The sequence below is a fragment of the Chelonoidis abingdonii genome, chromosome 10, assembly GCF_003597395.2.
Source record: "Chelonoidis abingdonii isolate Lonesome George chromosome 10, CheloAbing_2.0, whole genome shotgun sequence".
Taxonomy (NCBI): Eukaryota; Metazoa; Chordata; order Testudines; family Testudinidae; genus Chelonoidis; species Chelonoidis abingdonii.
Window position 1 is genome coordinate 69,606,922 of NC_133778.1, and position 18,883 is coordinate 69,625,804.

At 39.8% G+C, this 18,883-nt stretch overlaps 1 protein-coding gene across 1 annotated transcript in view; it reads left to right on the plus strand.

Annotated features, from left to right (window-relative positions):
* The first annotated feature begins 10,048 nt into the window (after positions 1 to 10,048).
* Positions 10,049 to 18,883, plus strand: part of LOC116834737 (ropporin-1) — a 20,528-nt gene continuing 11,693 nt past the window's right edge. Inside the window, exons 1-3 of the mRNA XM_032797041.2 lie at positions 10,049 to 10,164; positions 12,832 to 12,949; positions 14,106 to 14,267. Of these exons, the coding sequence (XP_032652932.1) occupies positions 10,049 to 10,164; positions 12,832 to 12,949; positions 14,106 to 14,267 (396 nt within the window). The remainder of the gene's footprint in view (positions 10,165 to 12,831; positions 12,950 to 14,105; positions 14,268 to 18,883) is intronic.

Below are 18,883 nucleotides of genomic sequence, written 5' to 3' on the forward strand. Positions count from 1 at the left end.
AGCAGTAGCTCATAACTGTCACTTCCACTGGGGTTGGGCAAGGGGAGTTCAACCATCAAAAGACAGACCAAAAATCAGAGAATAATGTTGCTTTTTTTTTTAAATCTCATTAAATTGGAGTCAGCCAGATATTTGACCTTTTGGCTATACTGCTGTAGCTGCATCTCAAGATCTTGCTTAGCCTCTGCTGAGAAGTTCAAAGCAAGGAAATTACTGAATCAATTCTCTGGGATTTCCTTATAATTTCTACCTTCTGATCCCTTCCCTGGACATCAAGCAGTCCCATAACCAACCAAAGCATCTGTTCTTGCATGGGTTAGCGCATGTTCACCGTGTGTGGAACTGTGTGGTTCAGTGATGTCCTGGGGTCAGCTTGTGGCTTTCGAGGCTCTAATTTTTGAACCTTAAGGACAATTGTCATAAGAAAATTCATACCACCTCTCTAACTGGCTCTCCAGCCTTCCCCACCAGTCAGTTTGAGAGCATCTTTGATCTAAACCTATAGCATTTTGAGAAGGTGCTGTCCCTGCTCTCCTGCAGCTGCTCAGCAACAATCCAACTGTTTGCATTACAAGGAAGGGATAGAGGGGAGGGAGAAGAAAGTAAGTGGCTGCTCTATTGCCTGTTCTTTTGCTGAGCTATTGGAGACCCCAAGACATTTAAGCATTTTAGACTGGTGTCAACAGATGGGCTAGCAGGGCTCAGGCTAGCTATCTAAAAATAGCACTATAGACAGCACTTTGGAGTTGCAGTTTTACAGATGTAGGCACTAGACCAGCTCTTTGCCTGCTGGGGAAGCACCAATAGGGGACTTGCTGGTGGATTCTGCTCCCTTTGCATCTTCAGGGAATGATAAAGAGAGAAGAAGAAGATAGAAAATCTATCAGAAATCGACAATTGTAGCCCCCTAAACTTAGGTTTGCGCCTTCAGCACCCCAGTATAAAAATTGTTCCAGCGCCACTACAGCCAGTTAGGGAGAGCCAATATTCAACATCTGTGCTGTGCAATATCAAGCTTTCGTGCTGCTCTATAAGCCAATCAAACATGCAACGATTCAGTAAGGTTATAGACTATACTGTACAGTGAGCAATTATCATAGAGAATTAAACAATAGGAATGAAGAGAATTAAACAAAATGAATAAAGCCACATAAATTATTTGATCAAACAAATAAACCAGAGTAACAGAAAGCTGTCAAGGGATAAGTGTCTCTTACTTTGCCAACAAACGTCTCTAATTCACTGTTTTATTCACCATAAATGCCTAGGCATTGGCTCTGCATTTCTGAGAAGAAAGAGAAAATAAACCTGTGCCCACATTCAATTGCATTTCTATCTTCTCGGCAGTAATATAAATATTGTTAGCCTTCCATGACTGTTTGCCCAATACTGGTTGATATTATCATTTTTAGGCGGATGCAGATATTGTGTAATGAGATATTTTAAAAGGGGGAAAAACACAAACCTAGCACAGACAGAATGAAACTTGCAAGTTCTCTCATGAAATCCTGCTTTATTGGGGCACATAATGTGTTTCTGAACCAGCTAAGACAAGCTCAGATAATAATAATCCCCTCTGCATGCAGTAGGAGTGGAACCATTCCTGCATTGCGGAGAGCTCTCAACAGGTCTTGAGATGGGAGAAGGGGCAAGAAGAGGATGGCAAAGGAACTGTAAATCATTTCCCATGCCCCATGGGAAGTGCACACAAAAAATAAAATAGCCCAGTCTGTACTTCCTTTTATTCAGAGCCCCTCAGGCTCCCCCATTTGAACCTTGTTGTGAGGAGTCCGAATAAGGTCAGAGTCTCCCTCATGGACAGCCAGGAGTGTCCTGTACCTCCCATTAGATCTTCAAGATTTGGAGGCTGGACTCTGTTTCCTCTGCAAAACACAGGAGAGGAAAAGGCAATCATGAATAAATTCAGTGAGTCCCAAATCTGAAGAATTTGCCTTTCTTCAAGGCTACTCCCATAGGTTTCCCCAAGAGACAGTACAATTCAGCCCTTAATAATTAAGGCCAATTACTCTCATCAGATTCAAGGACCAGTTTCCACATTGACAGTAGGAAAAAAATAAAATCATATTTTTCCAAAGAGCTGATGCGAATCAGTGAGCAACAAATCTCACTGGTACACCTGAATCCCAGTTGCCACTTCAACTACTCAGTAATTTGCAATATCTTGTATTTGAGAATGCAAAACCCAGCAAGAAATCCCTCTGCGGTTATTCAGCTAGTTTAATACAAATCCATGGAATATTCTGACTACATGTAAAATTGGCATAATTTAGTTTCCTCATATTTGCAAAACAGGAGAATCTATTTGGGAGAGGAGGATTGCACTTATGTCATTTATCTCATATATGTAACATATTAAGTCCCATGTATTCTTTCTGGCTTAAGGAAATAGCATTGGGGTTTAACACAGCGGCTGTGAGAGGAAGTAGGTTAGGAGGAGAGAGAAACATCATTTTTATTAATAAAATAAGCATTCATGTTTTCTTGACAGTATAAAAGACATAATAAAAAGCATTGCCAGCTTCCTTTGGAATAATCCAGGGCATTCTTCTGGACAAACTTCATTGGAAGATGCAAGAAAGCAGCTTCTGATCACCTGAAACTATGGCACAGACCCTTGTTGAATATAAAGGATGGTTACTGAAATGATAACATTCCAACATCTCAATGCTTAGGAAAAAAATTATTTCATCTTCTTGGTATTAGACACAATTTCTGTATATACACATTACCAAATTATTCCTCTTCCCATAACAATACAATGCCATTACTCTTAGCAGCACTTTTGCTCACTCTTTGGGGAATGGATCAATTTAGATCTATATTTGTTTAGATAGTACAGCTCATGCTATTTCACTCTCATTTCCATACTTTAAAAGGCTTCTTTCATTTAGAGGTTATTGCCTGAAGTATCCAAAACCATTTTCAAAGGAGGTATGCAGTAAGACATGGGAAATACTTATAGCATCCTTGCTTGTTAACTTCTGGGTTAAAAATCGGGCATAGCATCAGAGCCAAATTAAGGCAATCTGAGGCCCCAGATACCACCCACATGTGGACCTCTTCTGTGACACTGCTGTTCCTTGGAGTGGCAATAGGTTTCAGTTACAATGAATGGACAAGTTCAGACCTCTTAGAGCTATTGTTTTAGACTATCTGCAGTTTCAGACGGGCACCATTTGCCCTTGAATCATGTTTTCAACCTTTTCTTTGCATCCATGAATGTTGAAAAAATAACTTAATAAGAAATAAAAAAATGAAAGCTAAGATTCTGATCTCATGTGACTTCAGGAGTTGGGGCCTTAGTCATCCTCACATACTGCACTGCATGCTGGGAGCCATCATACCCACAAGCTGTTCTGGGATCCTTTGTCCCTCCCTGGGCTGTACTGGGAATCATCATGCCCATAGATCACACCTCCCTGGATAAGGGCAACTGTAATCTGCCCTGTTTTACACCATTCAGTTACAGGATTGCTGGCATATTGCCCACATTCCACCTGCCCCCTCCTCATACACCCAACAGTTGCTAAGTTTGGTCAACTCTTGATATAGCCAGCATCTGCTCCTGCCAGATACCTCTTCTCCAGGAAGCCTCTTCCCTCAGGAATTTGGCCTCTTCCTCGTCTTCTCATACTTGTCTGCTTCCAGACTACCCTGCACAGATTTCCAAATCAGAGACCCTCAAAAAATGAAAGAGGTTTAAATCCACCCTTCATTGCCTACCCAAGAAAATATATGGAAATGTAAAAGTTGCCATCCTCCAAGGATTCAAGCATCCCCTTCCCTGGTGAACTCCAGATCTATTGTAAGTAACTCCCCACTGCAAACCCTATGACCATTTCAAGCCCTCCACCTTCTCTTGGCAGCAAGTGCAGCTGACAGAGTCAGAGCCTTTGTGAGGTGGGCATTGGTTGCTAGGACACTCAGGGATTCAGGGAAACAAAAGGCCCAGTCCTGAGTCACTGCAGCCCCCATCTTGGATGTCAGCTTCCCTGAGTCGCACATAGAGCCAGATCTGACTGTCCTCAAACCAGGGACTGGCGGAGCTCCACGGAGAGGCTGAGATTCCTCAGCCTCCGTTAATGGTGAAAAATGGGGAATGAAGGGTATAGTTGGGGTGAGGGCAATTGTCATGAGGGTGGGGGGGGACAATGATGGGGTATAGAGTAGCTGAGGTGTGGCAATCATCAAAAGATGGAGGCAATTGTGAAGAAGCTGTCAAGGAATAGGAATGAGAAGAAAATTGTCAAGTGTTGAGAGTGACAGGGGTGAGAGCCACTGTCCAAGGGAGAGGCAACTGTCTGGTGGAGCAACAGTTAAGAGTTGAGGGTTGAGGGTTTATTGTCAAGGTGTAAAGGGCAATTGTCCTTGAACAGTTTTGGAGAAAATTTGTCAAAGGAAAGTGGATAATTGTCAAAGGGCCAGGGTGGGTGAGCCACCAAAGGGAGTAAAGCTGCCGCCAGAGAGTCACGGTGAAGTTGTCAGGTAATAGTGGGCAACTGTCAAAGAGTAAGACTGAAGGTGCCAAATGATTTGGTGGGGTATTGTCATGGAAAGATTGGGCATGAGCTGTGGAGATTAACATTACTGCCATGAAAGCAGAGGATTTTCTTTAAGAGACCTTTTTAGCTTCTGACTTTTCCAGTTTCACTCCCCGGTGTCTGGCAAGCTGAAGTCATTTTGTTGGCCTTCTTTCTTGCTCCCCAAATCAGACTGGCATACTGTGTAGTGGATACCAAATTATAGGTGTATACTGATGTGACACCAGAAGTGATTATCTTTTAACGTTTTTTGAGGGAACACTTTTAAAGTTCCCTTTCTTCTGTTACTAATCACATTGTAGTTTATTATAACTGAAGGAATTGTTTTAACTAACTCTGACCAATGATGCTTTTCAGTTATCTTTTGCTTTCTCTCAGCTTGAACAACAAAAATAGACTTGTTATTTTCAAGATTTGTTTATAGTCAGTTTCAGTTTAATTCTCTGGTTCACATGCAGGGGCTCAGTGATGCAATGTTGAGGTTCCAACACTAAAGAAAATGTTTAAAACAAACAAAAACTACTTTTACTGATATTCAAAAAACATGAAGACAATTATATTTTAGGATTGGTGAAACTTTCAGAAAAATTAAAAACCTAAATTTTGAGCCTAATATACCTAGAAATGTCCATTCAGATGACATTAGTGCTGGCAAAAGAAGCCAGTCTATTTCAGTGCAAGGATGGTGGGAGGAAGACATCAAAACAATGTAAGGCTACAGAGCCCAGAATTTACATAATTATAGGGAACAAAAAATGAAAAACAGGGAAGGATGTGTAAGTCACAGATTCAAAATGAGGGGTGAAGAGGGAGACACTGACCAGAGAACTGGCCTATTTGAAATCCGGGATGGGTAGGTAAAGCCCACCAAAACAAAATGCCCACTTTCTCAAATGGAGGAGGAGCCCCAGAGCTAGGAATCAACAAAACATAGGGTACAACAAATATTAAACAGGAATGAGAGTATAGGGCACAAGCTTAAAATGAAGGATCCAGAAGGGAACAGCAACCAGAGAACCAACCTATCTGAATCCTTGGGAGAGTAGGCCTATGCCCACCTAGGACAAAAGGCCTGCATCCTCAGTTGAGGTAGGGGATGACAGAGCCCAGAAGGCTACTGATTGCATGGGAAAACAAAACAGGAACAGAAGTTGGGAGTCAAAGGTTCAAAACAAGGGTACCAGACAGGGAAGTTGAGCAAAGAACCAGATTGTCATCCGTAAAGACTACGCCATATATGCATAGGAAAAAAGTCCAGTAAAGGACCTCGTCCAAAAGGACAACAAAATAGCAGATGAAATTCAATACTGGTAAATGCAAAGTAATGCACACTGGGAAATATAATCTCAGCTTTACAAACAAAATGATTGGGTCTAAATTAGCCGTTATCACTCAAGAAAGAGATCTAGTCAAAAAGGCTAACAGAATATTAGGAACCATTAGGAAAGGGATAAATAATAAGTCAGAAAATATCATAATGCCACTATATAAATCCATGGTACACCCATACCTGAATATTGCATGTAGTTCTGGTTGCTCCGTCTCAAAAAAGATATATTAGAATTGGAAAAGGTACAGAGAAGGGCAACAAATATGATTAAGTGTAAGGAACAGCTTCTATATAAGGAGAGAGAAAAAAGACTGGGACTGTTCAATTTAGTAAAGAGACAACTATGGGAGGATATGATATAAGTCTATAAAATCATTAATGGTATAGAGGAAGTGAATAGGAAAGTATTATTTATCCCTTCACATAACACAAGAATCAGGGATCACCCAATGAAATTAATAGGCAGCAAGTTTAAAACTATCAAAAGGAAGTACTTCACACAACACATAGTCAATCTGTGGAACTCGTTGCCAGGGGATGTTGTGAAGGCCAAAAGTATAACTGGGTTAAAAAAAGAATTAGATAAGTTCATGGAGGATAGATCCATCAATGGCTATTAGCCAAAATGGTCAGGAATGCAACGCCATGCTCCGAGTGTCCCAAACATCTGACTGCCAAGGGGCTGGGATGGAACAACAGGGGATGGATCACTTGATAACTGCTCTGTTCTGTTCATTCCCTGTGAAGCATCTGGAACCAACCAACGTCGGAAGACAGGATGCTGGACTTGATGGACCATTGGTCTGACCCAGTATGGCCATTCTTATGTTATTATGGATATAAGAGTTCATTCTTCCCCTTTCAACCCCAACAATGTGCCTCAACCCTGGCCTGAAGAAACCTATGATAAAAAAAATTCAGTTTCCAGGCCTACATATTCCCTGCCTTCTCTGCTGAGTGGGTTATAAATGGTACCAGTTAGGGTAATTTGGACATGTATTCACTAGAAAGAGAATTCAGATCACCAAATTCATTTCACATAGGACACCAAACAGCCTTCAGATGATAAAAGTTCTCTCACAGCTGAGCTGGGCAGAATTTAAGCCACTGATTTGGAGAGAGGTATTTTTGGGGGTAGAGGTGTGAAAGCTCCAGAGCAGGATTTTCCACCTCCCTTGCCCAATATTTTAGGATGAGAAACAAGCCACTGAATTCTTTAAATGCCTGCTCCACAAGTGGGATTGGGGGAAAAATTGCATGAAATTTTTACTCAAGAATTATTACAGAGGAGATAGATGGAGGAAAGGGGACATGTGTAGAAATGATGGTGTGAAGGCTAGTAAATAAAAATATGGTGCTGTTCCCCAGCATATAGGACCCATGTTGGGAGAAACTCCATTGTAGAAAAAAAGAGTGTGTTTATTCCTGTTGCAGAGAATTTATTAAATTGATAATTGTTTCCTCAGATTATGAGAAGATTGTAAGTGACCAGACTGATTGTTTGATGCTCTTTACTTCTTCACCTAAATAATTTAGGATTAGGGCAGTATTTTACCTCCATGTTGCTACTTGCAGTATCTCCTGGCATAGCTTCAGTGCTAGAAAGTGATGTGTCTGGGGTCTTGTTATTTCCAGTAATTTAAAGTCCCTTTGTATAGTTTCGCTGGAGCTGCCATATACCGTTGTATGTGTTCTATGTTGCTATTCTGAAAGATCCTGATTGAAAGCCAACTGAAGTCAATGGAAAGACTTCCAATGATTTCAGTTGGTTTTGAGTCAGGCCCAAAGTGAGTGAATACCCTTGAACCTTGTTAAGGCCTGATCCTGCAGTCTTAACTCAGACAGAGCTCCCACTAATTAAATTAGGAACAGAGCCAGTTTCTCAGCTAGTATAAATCAGCATAGCTCTACTGAAGATAAATGGAATTATGCCTATTGGCACCATCTGAGAAACTGTCCCCACTGGGCTTTTTGCTTAAGCAAAGGCTGCAGGATCAGCCCCCTTTTTTGCATGCTTCAGGGGAACTGTAAGACATGACAATTAAGATTTCACAGGCAAGGGACACTGGAAATTTGTTGAAAATTTCAGGGAATTTCTCCACTGGTAATGCAGAAGTGAACTAGGCCCTTACTTTTTTATATCTTAGATTCTGACAGTGGGGTAGAGGAGAGACAGGCTCTCACTGAACCTTTTAACTCATGTTATATATTATAAATTTTGAAGGTTTAACTCTCCCTTAATCCTTGCTAACAAATGTAACAGGAATGTGGGATGGAAAGCACCTTTACTGCTGCTCTGTGTATCTGGTATATCCCCTCCAGTTTGCTAACATTTCTGAAAAAATACAAAACTTGCTTGGAACAGCTCTCAGAGGTGAGAGGTTCTAGGGCTATTGCTGTGTAACTGAATTTTTCAGCAAGGTAATAAGGTTTCCTTATAAAAAAAAAGTGGGGCTCAACTGTGGTGGGCTCAGCCACAATTCTGAAATAATGTGCTCCATGCTTACCCCTCCCTCTTCTTTCCCCTCCTCCTTTTTCTTGCTTCTTTCATGCCTCTGACATTTCATCAGCTCTCTCCTTAAATAAAACAAGGTTTGGAATGTAAATATCCAAGGCTGCAATCTGGCACAAATTGAATATATTGCACAGAGCCTGCCATTCTTTTGAACGCGTCATGTAAAAAATAGAATCCCTTCAATGCTGGTCCTGATATGCTCTCATAATAAATAGCACAGCTCTGCCCACTTCTCTGAAACTTTTTCTAGTCATGCAATGTGACTTAGGTTATCCAAGTCACTTTTTCTCCATTCTTTTTGTTCCTCAGCCCTTTACTACTTCTCCTACTCTTCCTAGTGCTAGATGCTACTTTAGTTATAATAATTAATTAAGTTACTCATGCTGACTATTCCCTTCTGGTCACCTGGTCCTTGATCTACTCCAACTCTTCTGAGCTCCTTTTCTGATATTATATTCTAAGTTTCTAGGCTGGGATTGTCAAAAGAACCTAATGGAGTGAGGTCCCCAAATCCCACAAATATTCAAAGAGGGTTGAGCACCTAACGTCCTCTGGTTCTTTTGAAAATCCTACCTCTAATTTCCAATTGTTCATACCATTCTGAGAGTTTAGATTCTTGTGTTGTTTAGTGGTTACCATTAGAAAGTCACCACCACATCAAGGTATCTAGCCAGCTTGCTAAATTCTTATATGGCACACATGACTACAAAATCTGACCCTCTCCCAGATATGGACTACTGGAAGACAGCAGTCCTCAAGTAGAACTAGATTTCTCCCTTTTCTTTGCAAGGTTCGGGGCAGGGGGTGTTTCTCCTCTTCCCCTTTCTATTGTCTCTTTCATTGTGGAAGCTGTGATTGTGGGAAGCTTAGGTTAAAGAAGTTCATCTTGCATTTCATTCTGAAGGCAGTAGAGTCATGTTCATTCTCACCTGAAGCAGGGAGTTTCAGAGTTCGAGCCAGTTGTCAAGAAAACTGTTCCCTGACTTCATGAGTTCGACCTTTGAGATTGACACTTTCATTTTTTCTGTTAAATGTAACACAGCTGGAGCTTGATCCAACACCCACTGATGAGATGGGGAGTCTTTCTATGGACTTCATTGGGTTTTAGATTAGGCCTTTATTTCCTATTTTTAGTATAGGAGAATACTGACGTTTATCAGATGCCATGAAGCAGTAAATGTTAGCTTTTTAATGGCAACCCTTGTAGTTCAGTCCTCAGTCTGATCCAAATCTACAAATTCCTGTCATTCTTAGTCTGTAGTACCTAGAATATTTACTGTACATAACACAGTACAGTACATTAGATATGACTATAAATCATAATTAGCAAGATATTGTAAAATGGACAGAAATTGTCAGAAAAGAAAAGTTAATAGTGATCTTTTCACCTATAGAAATGTGTCTTTTTTATTTCGTTTTATAACATGTGTAGTATAGTGCCTTATTTGTTCTGAAACTGTTTACAGAGTAAGATGTATAGCCAGCATACTGAGCCACTAAAATAGTTCACAAATTAAAACAGATCTTTCCACAAGTATTGATTGTTTTTCTACAAGATTTTATTACTTATTTTTAAACACATTTTCAGCATAGACAGAGTATGTTAAAAAACTGTTATTTTTCCCCATAGGTGCAGTAATTATGCCATATACAGATAAGCAAATATGCATCCCTCCAGAACTGCCAGAACTGCTGAAACAGTTTACAAAAGCTGCTATTCGAACCCAGCCTCCAGATCTGCTCCAATGGGCGTCTGAGTATGTTTATTTTTTCCTAACACTTAAAAAATCAAACCCTAGTTATAAAAGATTTATGCCTGAGAGTCAGGCATCCTTCGACGGCTTGCCTGCAGGAGGTCCGCTGGTCCAACAGATTTGACGGCAATTTGTCTGCTGGTATGCCGAAGCCGTGGGACCGGCAGACCTACCACAGGTATGCCGCCAAATCCACGGGACTGGGGACCTCCTGCAGGCAAGCCGCTGAAGGCAGCCTGCCTACCGTGCTTGAGGTGGCAAAAAAGCTAGAGCCACCCTTGTTTGCAGGTGTTCATTTCCTCTCCAGATTTGGCTTGTATTGTGCTCCAAAGTTAATATTTGTGAGAGACCCACACTTACCTTCTCTTTGTCCCCACTACGGCTGGAGATCTGGTATTTTAAATGTCTCTACAGCCGGCACACTATTAATTTAATCTAGTCAAAGGTTGAGATGCTGGTGATCCTTGCATGTTCCCAGATGTACAGTTGCCACTTTGAAATGAGACTGTTTAAAATGAAATTCCTCTGAAGAGTGAGCTTCCAGCTAAATTCAGCACTTTAATAACTTATGGACTTTTTAAAAAACACTGGTCTATAACACTCAAAACTCTTCACCGTCCAGGGGCAATGAGAGTAAGGTATATATCACAAGTGCATACATCTATGGTGCTAGTTCATTTTTTAAAAATGGGTTCTATGCTAGTCTGGTATAAATTAATATACTTCCATTTAAATCAATGTATCTATACTGATTTACACCATGTCAGGATATGGCCTCATATCTTTGCAATCCTTCCTCCCTTTTCTTTAGCATGGAACAACTCTCCAGTGACCACTAAATTGGTGGGTGGCCTGATTTGACATGCCCCCAGAACAATAGAAAGGATAAATTGTTAGTAAATCCAATAGATTATAGATTACAAGGTGGGGGAGGGTTCATTGTTTTGTTTTTAAACAGGAGCGTTCAGCACTGCAGCAATCCCAAACTGTGTGTTAAATTTTATTTTCCTTTTTTCAGGGTTAAATGCTGTGGAAACTGAAATACTCCACAAGGAGTTTTTCCCAGGGTAATTCAGTGCATGGAGTGGCACAAGTGTTTAAATCAATTTGACGTGTAATTTGTCTAATGAACATGCCTATCCTGAAATGTCAACTCCCTCAGCTGATATTGACATATGTGGATGATAGGTTAAAGCAGGGGTAGGCAACCTATGGCATACATGCCAGAGGTGGCACACGAGCTGATTATCAGTGGCATTCACAATGCCTGGGTCCGGACCACTAGTCCTGGAGGCTCTGCATTTTAATTTAATTTTAAATGAAGCTTCTTAAACATATAAAAAACCTTATTTACTTTACATATAACTAAACTATTGTTGTATATTATAGATGTATAGAAAGAGACCTTCTAAAAACGTTAAAATGTTTTACTGGCACGTGAAACCTTAAATTAGAGTGAATAACTGAAGACTCGGCACACCACTTCTGAAAGGTTGCTGACCCCTGTATTAAAGAGTTAACTTTATCTAAGTAAAAAAAGAAGTGAATTGCACTTGATAGATAGACTGAACCATAAAATGTTATTTATTTATTTTTTAAATAATATTCCTGTTGTCTTTTGTCTCACTCAGTATAAGTTTAATCTATTATAGCAGGGGTGCCTAGGCTACCGCCCACAGGCCGTACATAGCCCAGCAGAGCACTCAGAAGGCCCACGGCCTACTTCAATACAATATACTAATGGCCAATTCATGTACATTTTGTCGTTATGCTTGCATTATTTTAGTTTACACAAGTGTGTAAATAGGTTGTTTCTATGAACAGTATTGTCTATCTAAATACATACATAACAAGCTGAACTTAAAATATAAATCAAATCTTTAGTCTTTAAAGATTTAAAAGTCTTTAAATCTTAGTAATATACGTAGATTGTGCTTATGTGGCCCGCCTGTGTAATAAGGTTGGGCACCACTGTATTATAGCTAAAGCTGGACTGTATTGTTTCCAGAATACTAGTTTCCTTTGGCGCAACAATAAAGCATTTTGAATGTAGTGCTGTTCATTATTAAAGAGAAAAAGATTTATACTGGATGACCATTAATATTTTATTAGGAGGAAAGTTCTCTTTTATTGTAACATATTTGCTTCTATTTGATAATATCACAGACTTGTCCTAAACTTTGTGAGAAAATGTATGGTTTCTTTAAAAGATTATTTTCATTTAGCAACCCTAATTCAGGAAAGCACTCTTATTCATGAAGTGCTCTTAAGTATATGCTAACATACTTTCCTGAATAGGGATGGAATTACGATTGTGCTTTAATGCTTTCCTGAATCAGGGCCAAAAATTTGATGTCCAAAGAAAAGAGAGCTATGGGCTGAATATAAAGACCATTGAAGTCAATGGAAAAACTCCCACTGACTACAACAGGAGATGATTCAGGCCCTAAAAATACCACTTATGTGCAGGAATGAAAGGAAAGTTGTTTGATAGCACAGTACTTTCCTGATTAAAAGCAGTGCTACTTAAACAGAAGCCGCTGCATCAGATAGTTGAAATGCAATTGTCTTCTATTTAGTAAGCATAAATCATATGAACCATTATGTTTAATATCTGCTTCTGTTAAAAGCATTTAGAAAGCAAGCATCTATCCATCTTTCTCTGTCTAGTTACTTTAGTGCCGTGGCCCGTGGTGATATACCTCCAGTAAGAGAGCGATCGGAAAGGGTACCTTTGTCAAACTGGGCAGAACTCACTCCAGAGCTCTTAAAGGTCTTACACCAAAGAGTAAGAAACGTCTCATTTACTTTCTAGGGCAAATATATAGAGACAGAACATTTACATCCATATGCTATTTTGCTTCCTTAACAATGTTACAGATACTACATTTTCAGTCTGAGAAAATGTATTTGCTTTCAATGCTATGTCTGCAAATACTCTAGTCAATGAATGCAAGTAAAATGTGTACGGAGAATACTAATATATTAGCTAGTATCTTTGAAAAAAATCACAGGTTTCTACCAATGAAGAACTGAGAAATAAGCCCTTTAAAAATGTGACTCTTTGGCTAGATGCAACAGTATAAAATAGAATTTTCCTTGAATTGTACTCCCTTTGGTCTTGATTGGGCAACCTTTTTGAATTTGGTGAAAGCTTAATCACACAAGTAATGCCACTGTACTCAATGGGATTGTTTGCATAAGTATTCATCAACAGTAAAAGTTGCGCATTCAGGCTATATTTTCATAAAATTGAAGTCTTCCAAGATGTAGCAGATATAATTTATTTCCTTAATTCATGCTGTTAATTATACCGAAATTTACAGCCTGGAATCATAACTATCCCCAGTCTTCATTTCTATTTTCTATATGGATCAAATTTACAATGAGCTTTCTTAACCCTGCCTGCAAAATGTGTGTGTCAGACATCCAGTTGCTCCTGAAGGCTCTCTGGCATCATCAGCTCTTCCGATAAATCAATTCAAAGTCAGCCCAGACCATTTCAAAAGCAAAAGTCTAGAACAAATCTAAGTAAAGTGTCCCAGCTGGGCATCCTGCTCTGTTAGTGTAGATTCAGTATGGCAACGCCTGAAGTTGAACTTCAGCACCCTCAGTGTGCCCATTGTGTCTAATACTCTGACATCAACACAGTCGTTATTTTGACATAGCACCTGGTGGTAATTACTACTGACCCAAAAGACTACTTCATGCCACGCATAGTGCAAGGACTTTGTTAGGAACTCATTCTGTTCTTTACAACTCTTCTGCTCTGTACTTGTTGGAGAAAATGTTCAAGCCCCTCAATGACTCTGCAGATTTCATAGTTAAAAAGTGTGGGGATCTTTGGGCTAATGAGATTTCAGTTTAAAGAATAGCAAAAATGGGAATGAAAGGACAATATATTTCTTTACCCGTGATGCATATTATTATATGTTTCTTTCCAGGTGAGTGGCAGACTGATAATCCATGTAGATGAACTGGCCCACATGTGGAAGGTGCTGAATCTCCCAACAGACTTATTTGAGAGTGTTATGAATGTTGGTCGTTTTACCGAAGAAATTGAATGGCTTAAGTTTTTAGCCCTGGCATGTAGTTCTCTTGGAGTTGTAAGTTTATCTACACTTTTTCATTCACGTTTTTATATTCTTTACATAGCTGATCTTGATTTAGTGTTTTGGGTTGAGATTGGAGGTTGAGCAATAGGATATTTTACCTATGTCATGAACCAAACACACCTCCTGGCTTTGAGTTCAGCACCTTTCCTTTTGGGATGAGGGAATTATTTTGACAATCTGCCCTCAGAGGTCAAGGAACCAGAGCATTTATAGAAGGCTCCGCAAGAGAGTATTGCTTCTCCAACTGATCAATGTCATATTGGGCTTTTATAACAGGATTTATTTTCTCTTCCACTGATATAGTGGTACCTGGACCGTCTTTCCCAACTTCATTATAACAGTTCACATTGTTTTACAGATGATTTGCAACAATAGGGGAAGACAGCTAGAGTGATAGCAGCAGAGTTATAGACTTTATCTGATTGTATCATAAATATTTTTCTAGACATGTGTGCCATAACTATGAGAGAGGCAAAAAGAGGTTGTCTCCACCATAGCATCCACAATATTTCAGTCAATAGATTTGCTTTGATTTATTCTGGCTCTCTGCACTGTGATCTAAATCCCTCCCGTATTAGGAAATGTATAGTTCTTTTAAGAGAAAAATTATGCACATTTGGAGCAAATTCTCTCCTTCCATGGAGGAAGAACAACATCTTGTCATTCCACATAAATTTCACCTGTTGGTGCTGACTGAGATTCTAGAAGTGTTGGAGTGAACTTGGTACCACATCATATGTCTAGATTCACATCTTTCCTATCTGGTGAAGACCAGAGGGGAGTTATTAGGTCAAATGCTGATGGATATTAGCAATCCCTGCCTTAAGGAGGTCACCTTCTCTAATGGCCTCAGGAAGCCATCATTTAATTTTGACAAGCTAGCTGACTGCCATCTTGTATTTAGTCTTCCTTTTGTGGTTAAGACTATCCAAAATGTTGTGGGAACTATCACAGTATCTAGATACTTCAGATTTCTACGATTCTTGTTAACTTACATACTGTCACTTTCTTCAGCAAGGAAACGACATTGATTGATTTTTTTCTCTAGTGATGGATGAAAATCAAGTAACTATGCTGATATCATTAGATCCATCAGCTGTTTTCTATCCTGTGGATCACAAGGTGTTATTGACTCACCTGTAGGTCGCAGGGAGAGTAGACAGAGTTTTTCTTTATTCTCAGTGAGATTCCTATGGTGTGGAGTCAGGCAGTCACTCATCTTCCCTGAGGATGCTTTCATGTGAGATACTGCAAGGCTCCACTTTGTTCCTACACCTATTAAAGTATTATGAGGCCATTAGGAAAGTTAGCAGGAAGCCATTGGTTATGGGGCCTGCAGTATGCTGATTTCCCCAGCTTTATGGTGCAATTGAAAGCCTTAACTTGGCTGAGATTGGAGCATGGATGTGAGCAAGTTGGCTGAGTCTCAATCCAAAGAAAATAGATGTGATGTTGGTTAGTTTGGCATGAAACTGGGAGATATGGTGATATATCTTTCCCTGTGACTGAGTATTTGTCCACCATTTTCCACCCAAGTTCAAAATTTAGAAGTTTAGCTAGTTTCCAGCTATAGCTGGATAATTAGGTATCAACAGCAGCCAGGGTAGTTGTCTTTCATTTGTGATTGGCCAGAAAATTGTAACCCCTTCTCTCTGATTCAGAACTCACTTCCATGACTAATGATTTTGCCACCCCAAGGTTAGATTTGATTACTGTAACATGCTCTACATGGGACTATATTTTCAATGCATTTTAATTAAGCTGGTGCTGAATGAGGCAGCCTGCTTGTTAAGGTATTTCACTGCAAGCACATTGCAGTAGTACTTGTCATCTGCACTGATTGCATGTGGATTTCAGAGTGGCATTTAAGGTGATAGTTTTGATCTATAAAACCCTACATGTCCTGGGACCTGCCTATTTGAGAGACCATCTGTCTCCCCCTACAATACTGCCACAGTTGACCTTAACGGAGGCTATCTGTAACCCTCTTGGTTTAGAAGTGTTCCCCATGAGGGCCCCTTGACTTTGGAATTCATTTTCCTGCTGCGTCTGAAATAGACAGATTCTGTTGGCCTTCAGTGTATGCTGCAAAACTCATCATTTTAATGAGGCTTTGGGATAAGGGTTGATTCATGCAGGTTGATATCATGGTGTGGTAGGGGTTTCTTTATTGTCTTTGCTGTAAGAGTTTAGATACTTGTGTTTGTTATATGGTGGGGTTTCCTGCTGGATTTGTTATGATGTGCATTTTAGGAAAATGTCTTAAGACCTAGTATAGGTGCCCTTTTAGATTCTTATAATTTGAAGAGGCATTAATAAGTATACATTTTTATTAACATTTATATTCTCAACATAGCTGCAATGGCTTAATAGGGCACCAGAACATGTTGTGCTCTGTAAGGAAGTGGTTGCATGTTCAAATCCTCTCTATCTATTGCAGAGGAGGTGAATGGCAAGCTTTTTTAAAAAAAACAGAGAGGGTGGTTAGCCATTGGAACAATATATCTAGGCACATGGCGGATTCTCCATCACTTGCAATCTTTAACTCAAGATTAGATACATTTCTAAAAGACATGCTTGTGCCCACAAGGGGGGCCGAGATACCAGCAAAAGAATGACACTCAGACCAAGAATAATAAGCAAGGCTTTACTGAGAGAAGGACTTACACTCCAAGCTGCGCGAGGAGTCCCTGAGGTGCGCAGAAAGGCTGCAGGGGACTCTAGCCATCCGGGACAGCTGGCCGGGCAGGACTCCATCAAGGGGAGTGCTTTGCGATGTTATATCCCCTGTGCTTATCTCAGGGTTATATGGGCTCAACAGCTGGCTGCATTCGTTACATTCATAAATTGTACATATTATCTAAACTAACTTATTTACAAACAAAAACATGCTGAACTGTACTAAACCATATCTCAGCAAGGTCTATCAGGCAAAGTTCACTGAACAGCCTGCATCTTCCGCCTGCATTCAATCACATACTCGGTCCGCCACTTAGCTCCTTGCCAATCTTCCGCAATCTTGCCCCTACAATGATATAGCTCAAACAGAAATTATGGACTTGAAACAGAAGTTCTAAGACGATCTTCTATGGCTTATAGTTAGCAGTCAGGCTAGATGATCATAACAATCCCTTGTGGCTTTAAAATGTATTAATCTGCTCCTGAAACAATAAATATAACTCATTTTAAGCACTGTTTTAACTAAAACATTTACAAGTTTTACATCAGTGGTGCTATGATCAGTCAGTATCGCTAGCAACATTTGCCTCATAGCAAATCTTGAAAATCATTCCACTTAGAGATAATTGTATTTAGAAATTCTATTTTCTGTATTTCACTGCTCTTTTGCTTCATTAGGGACATTTGTATGAAAATGGGACATTTGTGCTTAAGCATTCAACTCTTTCTTCAGTTTATTCCTCAGTTAAAGTCATAATAGTCTAATTTTGACATTAGACTTAGGTTTTGTGCAGATAATTTTGATGTCACAGAAAATTTTGACTTCAAGTGAGCAACAAACAGTTGGAGTCAATGAAGTCCTAGACAATAAAGCTCCTGTTTTCATGAGAATGCCCCTACCAGTGAAAAACATTCACATCAGCAGAATTGTCTCTAAGTAAAAAGTTTTCCATGAGGTGCCAGTGATGCTTTCATGAATTCAGCTAACAAAATACTTGTGCATTAGTTTATTTCAAAAAAATAATGAGGGAGGCTTTGTCAGTCTTAGAATAAGCAGAGGGTTGGTCATTATACAATCAGTTGGCTCCATCTTGTGGGATTCAAGAGTCTTGCGACTTTCTGTGCAATGTATAATATGAATCCACTAACTGGAAAAAAAACTATATTAAAACTGTCAGCAGTGCATAAAGTTCAAAACATTGTGTCCCTTAATGATGTAGTCATACAAATTAGATAATTCTATAAGAGTAATGATCCCTAAACTGCTCACATAGTCCTAGTGAACATTCCTGTTAGCATCAGTGGGAACTAAAGGAGAGATTTTATTGACTTTAATGAGAACAGAATTAGGCCACACTTTTGGGAAAAACCTCTAGTTGCACATTAGAATATCAGGATCAACCATTTGTATGCTTCTGTATTCAACAAAAGGCTTTAACTGATAATCCTTTACAGGATAATGATTGTGACCATTTACTGCCTCCTGAGCACCCCCTCAGGGTTAGGGTTGCCTCTTTGGTCATTCCACCTCTACTTTCTCTTCATCTGGATCCTGTAAGAAGTCAGTCTCCAGTAACTGTGTAAGATCAAACTCTTTAATTCACTCTCCTGCAGTTCTTCTCAGGTTGGCACTAGAATTTGTCAAATACAGAACTCAAAAGTCCAAAACCAAACATGTGTCAGTTCAACTTCCCTTCTTAAACTCCCACTCACAGGCTTTATCTGGCTACTGCTCTACTAGAACTAAACTTGTTCTTCTTCGGGTATGGCTACACTTACATTTTTGCAGCGCTGGTAGTTACAGTTGTGGTCGTACAGCTGTGTAGGGCCAGTGTGACAGCGACCAGCACTGCAGTGTGTCCACATTTGCAGCATTTGCAGCGCTGTTGTGAGTGGTGCATTGTGGGAAGCTATCCCACAGAGCACCT